Genomic DNA, 12,015 nt, shown 5'->3' on the forward strand with positions numbered 1-12,015 from the left:
AGGGGTACCTTTGGAGTGTAGGTGCCTTGACCTATAGCCGTGGACCCTGCAGTAAGGGCTCGGCGGGGGATCGACGGTGAAGATCTTCGGGGGTGTCGAAGCGGCCTCCTCGGCTGCTTCCAGTCTCCTTAGCTCTGCCTTGAGCCCCAGGAGCCAGACCATGCCGAATAAGGCCATGTCCGGGCTCATGGCACCCATATCCACTCCGTCATGCCGGGCCATGCCGCCTTATGAGCGGCACGTCCACCTGGTTGGCAAGGCAATCTTAATAATGAGAATTTCACTCATATTAAAACGCATGGAACGAGTATCGCCGTTTGAAGCAACTGATCCTTCTCGATTTATATTTTCGTATAAATGACTATTCGGCGAGGAACTACTGAGACAAAAGTCTAAACTTTTCTCTAAAGTAGAATTAGTAAAAACTACCTAAGCGTTACATACAATTGACAGTGCCGTACTGTTTTTTTTTTCTTTTTTTTTCCCGGGGGCTTCCAACAATAAAGTCATTTCAGCCCCCTCTCACTGCACTGTTATGGCCGATGGGGGACTCAATATTCCGCCATCGGCCCTACAGTCTAAAAGATCACCCACTTACAACAAAAAAATAAATAAATTACTTACAAATAAATACACGACACAATAAAACACAACACAGATACACTTATTTACACAGATATTCACGTTTTATAAACCATTTACAAGTGAGGAAACACCCCCGTTTCTCTTAAAAAGCGGAATTGGGGATCCAACATTTGACTTGCTCGCCCGAGTACCGTTTTTATGTCAGGGTTCATGCCTACTCGCTCCCTGTATGGGGCCAAGGCAAGGCACTCCTCGACAAGATGAGACACTGAGCAACCTTTCTCTACAAGCGGGACACCTGCGCGGGTTTTGACCCAGAAGCAGATGTCCGTGGGTCAGACGGGTATGGCCAATCCTCAACCGAGTTAACACGATCCTTTCATTTCGTTTCAGATTCTCGTGAGGCCATCGTTCAGTCGTGCCCTTAACTCGCTGGAGCTTCTCGGACGACCCGGCCCACTGACGCTGCCAACGCTTTCCCACAGCGTTCTTTACTGCTCGCACAGCGTCACCGGGCCGGATCGCGGTAGCTTCGCGGGCGAGACGTCCCAGCTTTCGCTGCTTCGTCTGCACGTTCGTTGCCCTCCAGCCCAACGTGTCCGGGTACCAGACAACTACTACCGTTGCCGTACTGTTAGGACTGTTTTTAGTTAATCGCGTAGGGTTTCTAATTAAATTTTGATGGGTCGACTAATAAGTCTTGATACAAGAAACAACAACAAAAGAATTCACAAAAAATGCGTGTTATACAGATGCACAAGAGACTTGCGTGCATCTATATAACAGGAACAATGAGAACATGTCCCACAATTGGCATGGAAAAAATACTGATTAATTTCACAACATGATAATGAGGACAGCAAAGAAAACTATTATTAGCATCATTATAGAGAAACCTCCAACAAGAATAAAATTAAAATGGAGAGCTAGCAACAAAACAATGAAGGGCCATCCGATACTCATGACTCCAAAGGACGACATGAATAGGATGTTTGAATTTAATCATAACTTCCAAATAAACCTAGGTACCAAAAAATAATGGGAAAGATAGGAAAACACTAGAACACTAGAACGAATAGAAGTAGTAGTATTCGGTGGAATCAAATACTCAGAACCCATGGGAAAAGACACCAGTATATTCCAAGCTGAAATCCACGCAATCGAGAGACGTACTCAATTCAACCTGATCAAAGGGTACAAAATACAAGAACATAGCTATCATGTCAGATATCCAAGCAGACATCAAACCACAATCTCAAATATCATTAGTTCAAAGATAGTGTTGAACTGCAAAACTAAATTAAACTTATTAGGTACGCAGAACAAAGTCAGCCTGTGTTGGGTCCCAGGACACATGGGAGTAGAAGGCAATGAGAAAGCGGACACCTTTGCAAGGGAAGGGGCTGCTATATCGCTGATACGACCCGGGCCCTTCTGTGGAATAAAAACCCACACTAACAATGAGTACCTCAGACAGAAGGACAAAAATTAAATAAAATAACAATGGAATTCACTCGTTGGACACAAGCAATCCAAGAACCTCCTAAAAAATTTCGGAAGGAAATAAAAGTGACAGAATGTATCAGAGGAAGCAGGAAAAACTGCAAATCCTAACAGGATTCTTAACAGGAACACAAGCTAAATGGCCATTTAAAGAAGATTGAAATAATCCAAGACGGCATATGCAGATTCTGCAGAGTCAGAGGAGACACCAACACTTTTTTTTTTTTTTTTAAGCCATGACGAAGACTTATATATGTTGTTCAAATTGGGGGTTATCGGGAAAAAAGGGTCAGAGGCGACGGTGGGAATCGAACCCACGACCGCGGCGTGAGAGTCTCTCATGCTAACCACTCGGCTACCGCGGTCCCCGACACCAACACATCTATTAGCAAACCGTGGTCCTACACTTACCCCCAGGAGGAAGAGCTTTGGGATCGTAGAATAGATTCAACCAACTAATGAAGTTCCTTGATGAAATAGGACTCGCTGGTGTGGTTTAGGCAGAGAACGGGGGATATACTAACTCTTAAAGAGCTCCAGTATATTAACCCTCGATCAATGCATCTACATCTACATCTAACAAGTCTTGATGCATTCAAACTATCATTGAAGGAAGAAAGTTTGTAACTTTCTAGCCTTTGGTTAAAAATAGTATTATCACTAGTGAAATGGTCGCTTGGGGTTTGCGGGATGATCAACCTTTGTTTCTAATAGTTTTGGTCTGCCTAAGCTGTTTTGCTCTGTCGCGTTTGTTGTTTACCATGGTACAAATATACCAAACAGTTTAGTTCAACTTAGAAACCCAGTAATTGTTTGTTGTTGAAAACAGAAAAGCAAACTAGATGTGAAGTATTGATGTGTTGACCCTTAAATATTGAATTTGCATCAGGGATTAATTGCATTGAAAATTGATGTTACAAAATCATTGATCGTATTATATAGCTATGTTTACTATCGCGCCATTAGTTTCCCATTTAAGTGGAGATAATGGGGCTGTAAGAAGAGAAAAAAAAACATTTTGACGTAAATAAATTCTTAAGTAGTTTTTATTTTTATAGAATTAATAATGTTAATTATGACAGTCGTTATGACTCCTGAAGGGTAATGAACCTTTTGGGTCGTTTTTGTTCATTCTGATCCGCCTATCCTCGCTGAATTGCCTATCTGATATGTTTTGCCTTTTTCCCATCTTCAGTCTATAGTCCGTGCGTTATTTATTATTTTTATTTATATAAAATCAGCTAGAAAAATCAGACAGGAACACGGGGACGATCAAGCGGTTGGTTGATCACCCAATACACCTCAGCAAGAAAATTTACAAAAAGTAATGCAAACATTAAGTTGGTATATAATCGTGAAAGGATAATCAGGTCGAACCATCACCCATTTTTCCCATTGTCGGCTCCTTTCACCTCAAAGAAGCCGACTCCTTCAACTTATGGAATGGTGAAACTAGAATAGAAACGTCGAAACTACAAATATCCCGGGCAGGTCTAACGAAGAAGAAACGTCAAAAATGTAAAAAAAAATTACCTAAGGACTTCCTTCGAAATGGTTTCCGTCACCTTGTTTAGAGGCCCTAATTTGCCGCATAAACTGTTAACTGATAACGCGATATAAAAAAAAAATTAGTTGTTCCCTCACAATGACAACATTATAATCAATAAATTCACCAATTTCGTGGTCCACTTGACCAATTAATATATTACAATTAATTAAGGTTTTTTAGTTGAGACAAAAAGTCAATGGCACAAAGGAGGGAAAATTAAAAAAAGGTGGGGTGAGATGAGAAGTTAGTGTCCGAGTGGATCGAGGCACGATAGTTCAAGTGGTAGAGCAGCGGCGTATTGAGCGGAAGGTCGTGGGTTCGAATCCCGATCGTGCCATTGACTTTTTTATCTCAACTAAAAAACCTTAATTAATTGTTATAATCAATTTTAAAATTTTATGTCTTTATAAGTTTATAAATTTAATACTAGAATTTCAGTTTTTATATTGTGAAGCTCAGTCAACGACTTGACTAAGGCAAATAACACACAAACCCACGAGTGAGATGCCGAAACGTGTTTGACAGACAAAAGCAGGGAGGCCGGACGGACAAAAATGGAAACGACGAAATAACAGATTCATCACTCGGCGGACTTAAAGAGGAACGAAATATAACTGTCATAAAAAATTAAAAATTACTCAACAACTTCCGTCAAAATAACTTTTCATCCCCTTCTTTACAGCCCCCAATTTGCCGCTTAAACCGGATACTGATAACGCAATGTGAAAAATTAGACTTTTCGTCGGAACTTTATGAATAGTATAAAGTTACTACTTCTTTAAACTTTTGTACGCTTCATAATTTGTGATTTTTTTTCATCTGTAACGCTCTGTCAACAATTCGACTATAATAAAATAACACAAAGACACAGAGTGAAATTAGCGAAACGAGACGGACAAAAATAATGAACGGAAATTAAGGTTTATAAACAGGAAACTGAAAACTCTGTGGAAATGATTATAATTTATTAGCCAATTAGGCTTACTAATCAAGTTTACATTAAGAAGCACAAAAATGAATTTGAGAAACAGGGGTGAACATTCTAAAAAATCATTTAGTTTCTTCGTGGTTTCGTGTGGTGTTGAATCTGCAACTTAATCGTCTCGGCTTGATGTACGTAAAAAAGAAATAACACTTATACTGGCTACTGATGATGGGATAAAAACAACATCAGACAGACCAAATCAGCGAGGGTAGACAGACTAGGATGTTCGAAAACGACTACGATTCATTACACCCCATCAGTCAATAAAAAAAAAATCATGGCATCAATCAAAAACCAAATACTTAAACAATTATTTTTGTCCAAATTCGTTTTTCTAAAACGAAAAGTTGGCCATTTAAAACTTTCAATGAAAACGCAATGTGAAATATAATTAATTACTAATTAATGCTATGAATGGGGCTAGATTTTTCATTGATAGACGACCCTGTTCTAATTTATTTGTGATATTTCGTCGGCTGATTTGTGCTTGCAGTTCGAACGATCACACTGTCTGATTTTTTTTTTTTTCAGATGGTTATGTGGGATCATACATCGTACATCGATTCATTACACCATCATGAAGAAATTAAAAATTCAAATGATTAATTTCAGCAACCCCATCAGTAGACATTTTGTGATGGCCCCGGCACCTTCTAATCAATAGTATTCAACTATTGAGAAAAGAAAATTGAGAAAATCGAGGAGAGCATCAATGTTCGCTGTCTCATGATATTATAACAATGTCAATATTGTAGCTCATTACACTGTGTACATGTGTAGTTTGCATACTATTTTCCGTCAATATGCGTTTTTCGCCCCTTCTCTGCAAGCCCGAGGTTTAATATCAACTTAAATTCAAAATTTATAATGCGATGTGAAATATAATTAAGCAATAATAATTTTATAAAATTAAAAAGTAAGTCTGATTTTTTCCTGCTGGTTTCGTGAATCTTCATGAAAGGAAGAAAATAAAACACAGACCAACCATTGAAGATGGCGAAATGCGGAAACGCGAAAGACATTCCAAAACTGGTCGATAATGACCCAGCTACAGGTTTGACATCCCTCATACCTCAAGGGGACTTTTTAAAAACTCATTTCCCTTAAAATTGGTATTTCGCCCGTTCCCCAAAAGCGCGAAGTTGGCACTTATGCTGGGAACGGATAACGCAATATGTAATATAAATAAGCAACAATTATCGTTACTTATATATTAATCAGTTTCAGTTGGTTTTGTGGGTCCTTCAAAAAGGAAGAAAATAAAACAGACCAACAATTGAAGATGGCGAAATGCGGAAACGCGACTGACGTGCCAAAACTGGTCGAAAACGGTCCAGCTAAAGACAGGTTCAGCAAGTATTTCGACCCTTCTCTTCTAGTGAAGTTTGCCATTTAAACTGGAAAATGATAACGCGACGTAAAACACAATTATGCACTAATTAGTGTTACTAATTAACTTTCTAAACAACCTTAAAATTGTTCTTCTTCAAAACATTTTTTAATTTATTACTTTTTACTTCATTTTTATTAAACAATATTTACTTTCTATGTTCTCTTCTCCTTTTCCTTATTCGGGCTGCTATGAAAGTAGCCTTAAAAAGTAGTGAGCGTATACCTTATAAAAACAATCCAAAAATAATAATACAATAAATTATGTTGTTTAAAATTGTGAAATTTGTATGTGCTGCCTGTATGGAAATTAACCCATTATTTTGTTACCAATCTTATTTTGATCTGCCTATCGGCATTTCAACGTTTTCAGCGTTGTATCAATATACACTCAAAGACAAAAACCGGATACTTATATTCATTTACTTTCCATAATAAAGATTAATAGTTGGATTAAAGCATAAACACAACTAATTAAGGTTTTTAGTTGAGATAAAAAAAGTCAATGGCACGAGCGGGATTCGAACCCACGATCTTCGGCTTGATACGCCGCTGCTCTACCACTTGAGTTATCGTGACCTAGATCCACTCGGACACCAACTTCCCATCACAACCCACCTTTTGAATTTTCCCTCCTTTTTGCCATTTTTCAAATGTCGTGTAATCAATTTGATTCTCGGCGACAAATGAAATGGCCACGGAAAGCTTTAGCTTATATCCCGCTCGTGCCATTGGCTTTTTTATCTCAACTAAAAACCTTAATTAATTGTAATATATTAATTGTTCAAGCGGACCACGAAATTAGTGAAGTTATGTAATACGTCTTTCGTTTGCCTGTCCTTCCTGATTGAATCCAACGCATTCACGAATTAAGTCAACTTTCCTGGTTAGTTCAACGTGGAGCAAGAAGATCTCGCCCGGGCAATTGCTTTGGCGAACCGGACGTAGCGTCCGTTACATATCCCGAATCTTGGGTTTGCCGCGCTCTACCATTCACATTGATCAACAGCGGTTTAAAACCGCAGATAGTCTCAAACGACGTCGTCCACGATGAACGAAAGCTAGAAAAGATCGTTTTATGGCTCATACTAACAAGGAACCATCATTTAAAGGCTTCCTTGGTAGGTAGTGAACTACAAACGGTCCGTAATACAAGGGTGAGCTCTGTCTAAAACAGCCATCAGAAGGCTTCGTGAGAATAGCCAAGTCTCTAGACATTCCATATCAGGTTCTCTACGGACAGAGAGATCGAGTAAAATGGCGTATATTTGAATATCAGCACCTCCCTCGGACACTTGAATAATGAGGGGCAATTTGGTTTGTGGCAATCAGACGATCGGGACCGCGTGGGGAGAAGACATGGATTTGTTCCATGTCCCATGCGTGAGTCACAGCTTTTTCAAAGACGGCTAGTTAAGGTATAAGATAGAATCAACATCCATGCCCGTACCTAACTGATTAACATACAAAAACGATCTTTCACTGCACTAAAGTGATAAAGTTCTTCTGAAAGCTGTGGTCCTATTCGCTCCATTTATTGGGGAAGACTTCGTATTAATGCACGATAACGCTCGATGACATGTAGCTCGAGTTATCACCCATGGCTTGGAAGATGTAAGGATTACCAGAATGAATTGGCCTACACGATATCGTGAATGAACCCCTTAGAACAGGTCTGGGACATGATAAAGAGACGGATTAGACATCTTTCTCCGCCCCCAACCCCGTTGAACAGCTTCAAACCGTTCCTGTTGAAGAATGGGATTCTGTTTCCCAAGACGAAATCCGATCATTTATTTACTCGTTGCCTAGGTTACTTTAGGTCCTCCGCAAAGCCCGATAACGTAACAGGCGTTATTAAGAGCAAAACTGAGTGAGAAATTATGAGTTAATTTTTAACATGATCGCTACACGAGATCATGTTGAACTATTCGAAAGTTTTAATTCACTAACTCGCAACTCTCGACTCAACCGTTAGTTCAAAATCGAAAAACCGTTAGATAACTTAATTGTTCGATGTTTTTTTTAGACTTTTGATACTTCCTTAGTTTTAGAAAGTATTTTTAGATATTTTGAACAATTTTTAACAAGATTGCTACACGAGATCAAGTTGAACTTTTCGAAAGGCTTCATTCGCTAACTCATAACCTCGACTCAACCGGTAGTTCAAATTCGAAAAACCAAAAGTTTTGGTTAATTTTCTTTCAAACCATCATATAATAAATTTTTATTAAAACTTATAAATTTCTGATCTTGCTTAATTTGGTTTACATTAAAATAAGTATGTTGTAATAAATGTAACGAAAAAATGCATATAGTTTGAAATAAACATCGTCATGTTATTATATTAATTAACGAACTGTTTTAATGAAAAAAAAGATCGTCCATAAACCCATAAAATGTGTCATAAAGAGAAACGAAAAATTATCAGGATAAATAGTCGCCATCATCAGAAAATATATGAGCAAAAGAGACACGTTATTACTGTTGTAAAAGAGTTTGTTCTTGTTAGAAACGACGACAAGCCGATAATATATCGCCCCTGTGAAAATTGTCCATTATTTTACGGCTTTAAACATTCATTAGGGAAGAGGTGTTGCCGTGGGCCTATTTACTTGTGTGAAGTAGGGTTTATGTAATCTTTCCTCTTGTATCATATTTCTTCTTAACTCTATGCCCTTTCGCCCTTCATCTGCTTCATCATTTTCTTTCGGCCACATTTATTTGTCTCAGAGGGGGTTTATAAATTGTCTCCCAGCGTACGGTACATACGTTTAACTGCGCGATACCAATTAACAAAGTTACGAAATATATCATTTCAGAAATAACTAATTAATGCAATTTATGTATCGTAGTACAGACTGTGGTAAATAAACCGTATCTCTCCGCTAAATAATAGTCCATATCACATAATAATAAATGATATAAAAGTTTGTTGAATAAATTTCCGTGATAGGAAATTATGAGAAATGAAACGTTTTGTTGAAATAATTCCTTTTTTATGTATTTGCAATGTATATCATTAAAGAAATATTAAATATTTAAAATGAATAACGAAAAATTAAAACTCGCATATCAAGTCAATCGCTCGATTAAGATTAGCCCATGCTAAGAAGACACACGTACCCTTCCTACTGGGTGAAAGTCCGCGTATGCTCGGTACACAGAGAATTTTAATGTTTCCTACCTAGCCAAGGGATGGCGTAGGAGTGAAAATTTTGCTTGAGCACTGCAACGAGTATGTGTGGCAATTCAACTCTTGGAGGAAACAGGGTTGTTTTATTACACATAGTACTGGTATTTTTGAGTCCTAGCATGTGTTAAGAGAGAATTTATTAATCTGAGAGGGCCAATGGTGTATTATTGAGTACCCCATCGACCTCAATTAAGTTACGAATACTCTGGATTGAGGTATGGTCTTGCAGGAAAAAAAAGTAAATTCAGTTGTTATTGCGAAGCTGTCTTCCTATTTTAAGGACATTGCCCAACATTGCCAAGGACTAGGATTGAGTCTTCTAGGAAATTTGAGATCGCCTGTAAAAGAACTCAAATATTCATTCTTCTCTTCTTTCTTCTTTGTTGTTCGCTTGTTTTAAGATCTTGTTAGATGTTTTTTCATGAACTTACACCCATTTCAAAATACCCTTTTATTATATCGATATAATACTGGGGGCACCAGCCTCCCCTGTTCAGTCCACATGGTAAAAATTACAAAGTTACACGTTACGAACAATTTTCCCATATAATTTTAAATAAAATTTAACTATGATTTATTTAAAATTATTTGGAAAAATTGTTCGTAATATTTTTTTTTTAATTATTTTATTTAACTCATGTGTACATACACATTATGTTTTGCTAATAAATACTGATATACAGCACACTCAAAAAGTGTGATTAACATGGCATTTGAGGGTGGGTCCTGTCCTATGGCAGTTCACACAATAATTCACTGGAGTATAATAATTTGAGATAAATATCTCATTAATAAATTAATTAACCTACTTTTTTGTTTTTATCTATAATAATATAACGTCAGGCGCACGTTTACACTAGCACTTATTTACATTAACACATATTTACAATCTATAGTCCGTATGATGCTTTCTTTTTAGCGGTGAGGTCTTCTTATAAAGTGAAGTTAATTAGTTTGGACTTAGTTGAATTCAGCTTAACTTTCCACTTGGATGCCCAATCATCACTTTTTTGGCAGTAATTCTGCATCTTCGTTTCTGCATCACTGAGCATGATACTTTGGGACAGCACTGCTTTGTCATCGGCAAATTGGGCTTTTTCGATGTTGCTATCTGCTGGAAAATCATGCTCGTACAGAATGTAAAGGAGGGGTCCCAGAACACTTCCTTGAGGAACACCCGCTGAGATGCTCTGTAATTCCGAGTTCGCTCCTTTATAGCTGACAAAAAATTTTCTGTCGGTCACATAAGACTTCACCAGCCGGTAGTATGTCTCGGGTAGTAACTTTTTAATCTTATATAGCAGGCCCTCATGCCACACGCGATCAAAGGCCTTTTCGGTATCTATAAATAAACCTAGACAATACTTTTTTCCTCATAAGTTTGTAGTATTTTATCCACTACTCTGTGGAGTTGCCACGGACAAGAATGCGATGCTCTGAATCCAAATTGGGTGTTCGGTATTACAGGACTTAAATAACTCAGAAGCTTTGGAAATATTAGTCGCTCGAGGATCTTCGATAGTGCAGACAACAAACTTATTGATCGATAACTGGTCGGTTTATCCCATTCTTTTTTAGCTTTATGTATAGGTACCATTTTAGCAATTTTCCTTTTTTTTTTTTTTTTTTTTTGGAAAGCATGCCGTTCGAAGGATGCCATTGTATATTTGTGTTAACAGTACGAGACATTTTCTAGGCAAATATATCAATACTGGCCTTACGATCATGTCCATACCTGGTGCTTTTTTTGTTTTAATTTTCTTAATTACACGGTGAACCTGAAATGGAGTGAAGAAATCATAAAAAGGTGACAATTGCAAGGGAGCTTGAAGAGATTCCTGTATCATTTCCGTTGTTTGAGGATTGTCAATGACATTTGGCTGAAACTGCTCTCGGAAAAGATGCCCGAAAATTTCATCTTTTTCCTCAGGACTGGTCGCCCAGCCAGCTTGAGTTTTAAGAGGACGTATATTGGAGGATTCTTTTGTTACATATTTTGTCTTCCTCCATAATGATCCATCTTGTGTGTCTAGCTTAGAAAATTCCATTTCTCTGTAGAGCGCCTTTTCCTCCAGTAATGCATTCTTAAGATCTTCTGTGGCTTTGTTTAACAATCTTTTGTTAAGTGGAGATCTAGTATTCATACGAGTTCGGGCACGCTTCTTCGTTTCATGAAGACATCTGATATTAAAAGAGAAATGTCTCTTGCACTTTGGTATTTTTGGGCACCATGTTTAGCCGATATCACTGCCGAAAATTGAATGTCATTAGTCATTTTCTCAACCGCGTCATCTATATATCTTCTTCCGTTTTTAGCGGGATATTTACATTACAGAGGTGGTTCAGGGAGGCCTTGTAGATATTCCAATCCATATTTTGTATCATAAGGGTTAGTGTTGGTTTCATATTCGATGGTTTCTCAAGGAGTTCAAATATCACTGGTCTGTGATCAGATGGTATATCTTGAATAACTTTTCGACTGGTGTGGTTGAAGTGGAAACCTTTTGCAATGATGTAATCTAGAATATCTGGCATCCCCCTCTGTTTCAGGCCAGTAAGTTGGTTCAGTTGGATGAAAAACTTGCAATAGGTATTTTTTGAATGACATTACACAATAGTTTACCTCTTGAGTTTTCGTTGTGAGATCCAAAGACAGGATGTTTAGTGTTGAAATCACCGGCTAAATATGTAACTTTGAAATCGTAATATGTAACTTTCAATTAATTGATCTGTATTTAAGGTATTGGTTGAGATAAAAAAAAGTCAGTGTCCCAAGCGGAATATATATATATATATACAGGGTGAATT

General features: G+C 37.7%; 1 protein-coding gene across 11 annotated transcripts in view; it reads right to left on the bottom strand.

The window, feature by feature from the left end:
- The window catches only part of LOC106674408 (disks large 1 tumor suppressor protein), a 565,060-nt gene that overhangs the window by 335,711 nt on the left and 217,334 nt on the right, over positions 1–12,015 (bottom strand). For 9 of the 11 annotated variants that reach the window (XM_024225933.1, XM_024225928.1, XM_024225932.1 and 6 more), the window contains exon 1: positions 9–237. The exons of the other annotated variants lie outside the window; for them this stretch is intronic. In XM_024225933.1, the coding sequence (XP_024081701.1) occupies positions 9–222 (214 nt within the window). In that variant the 5' untranslated portion in view covers positions 223–237. Of the gene's footprint in view, positions 1–8; positions 238–12,015 lie in introns of those variants that run through there. 11 annotated transcript variants of the gene reach the window in all.

Source organism: Cimex lectularius, unplaced genomic scaffold (assembly GCF_000648675.2).
Source record: "Cimex lectularius strain Harlan isolate CLEC.00 unplaced genomic scaffold, Clec_2.1 scaffold81, whole genome shotgun sequence".
Classification (NCBI taxonomy): domain Eukaryota; kingdom Metazoa; phylum Arthropoda; class Insecta; order Hemiptera; family Cimicidae; genus Cimex; species Cimex lectularius.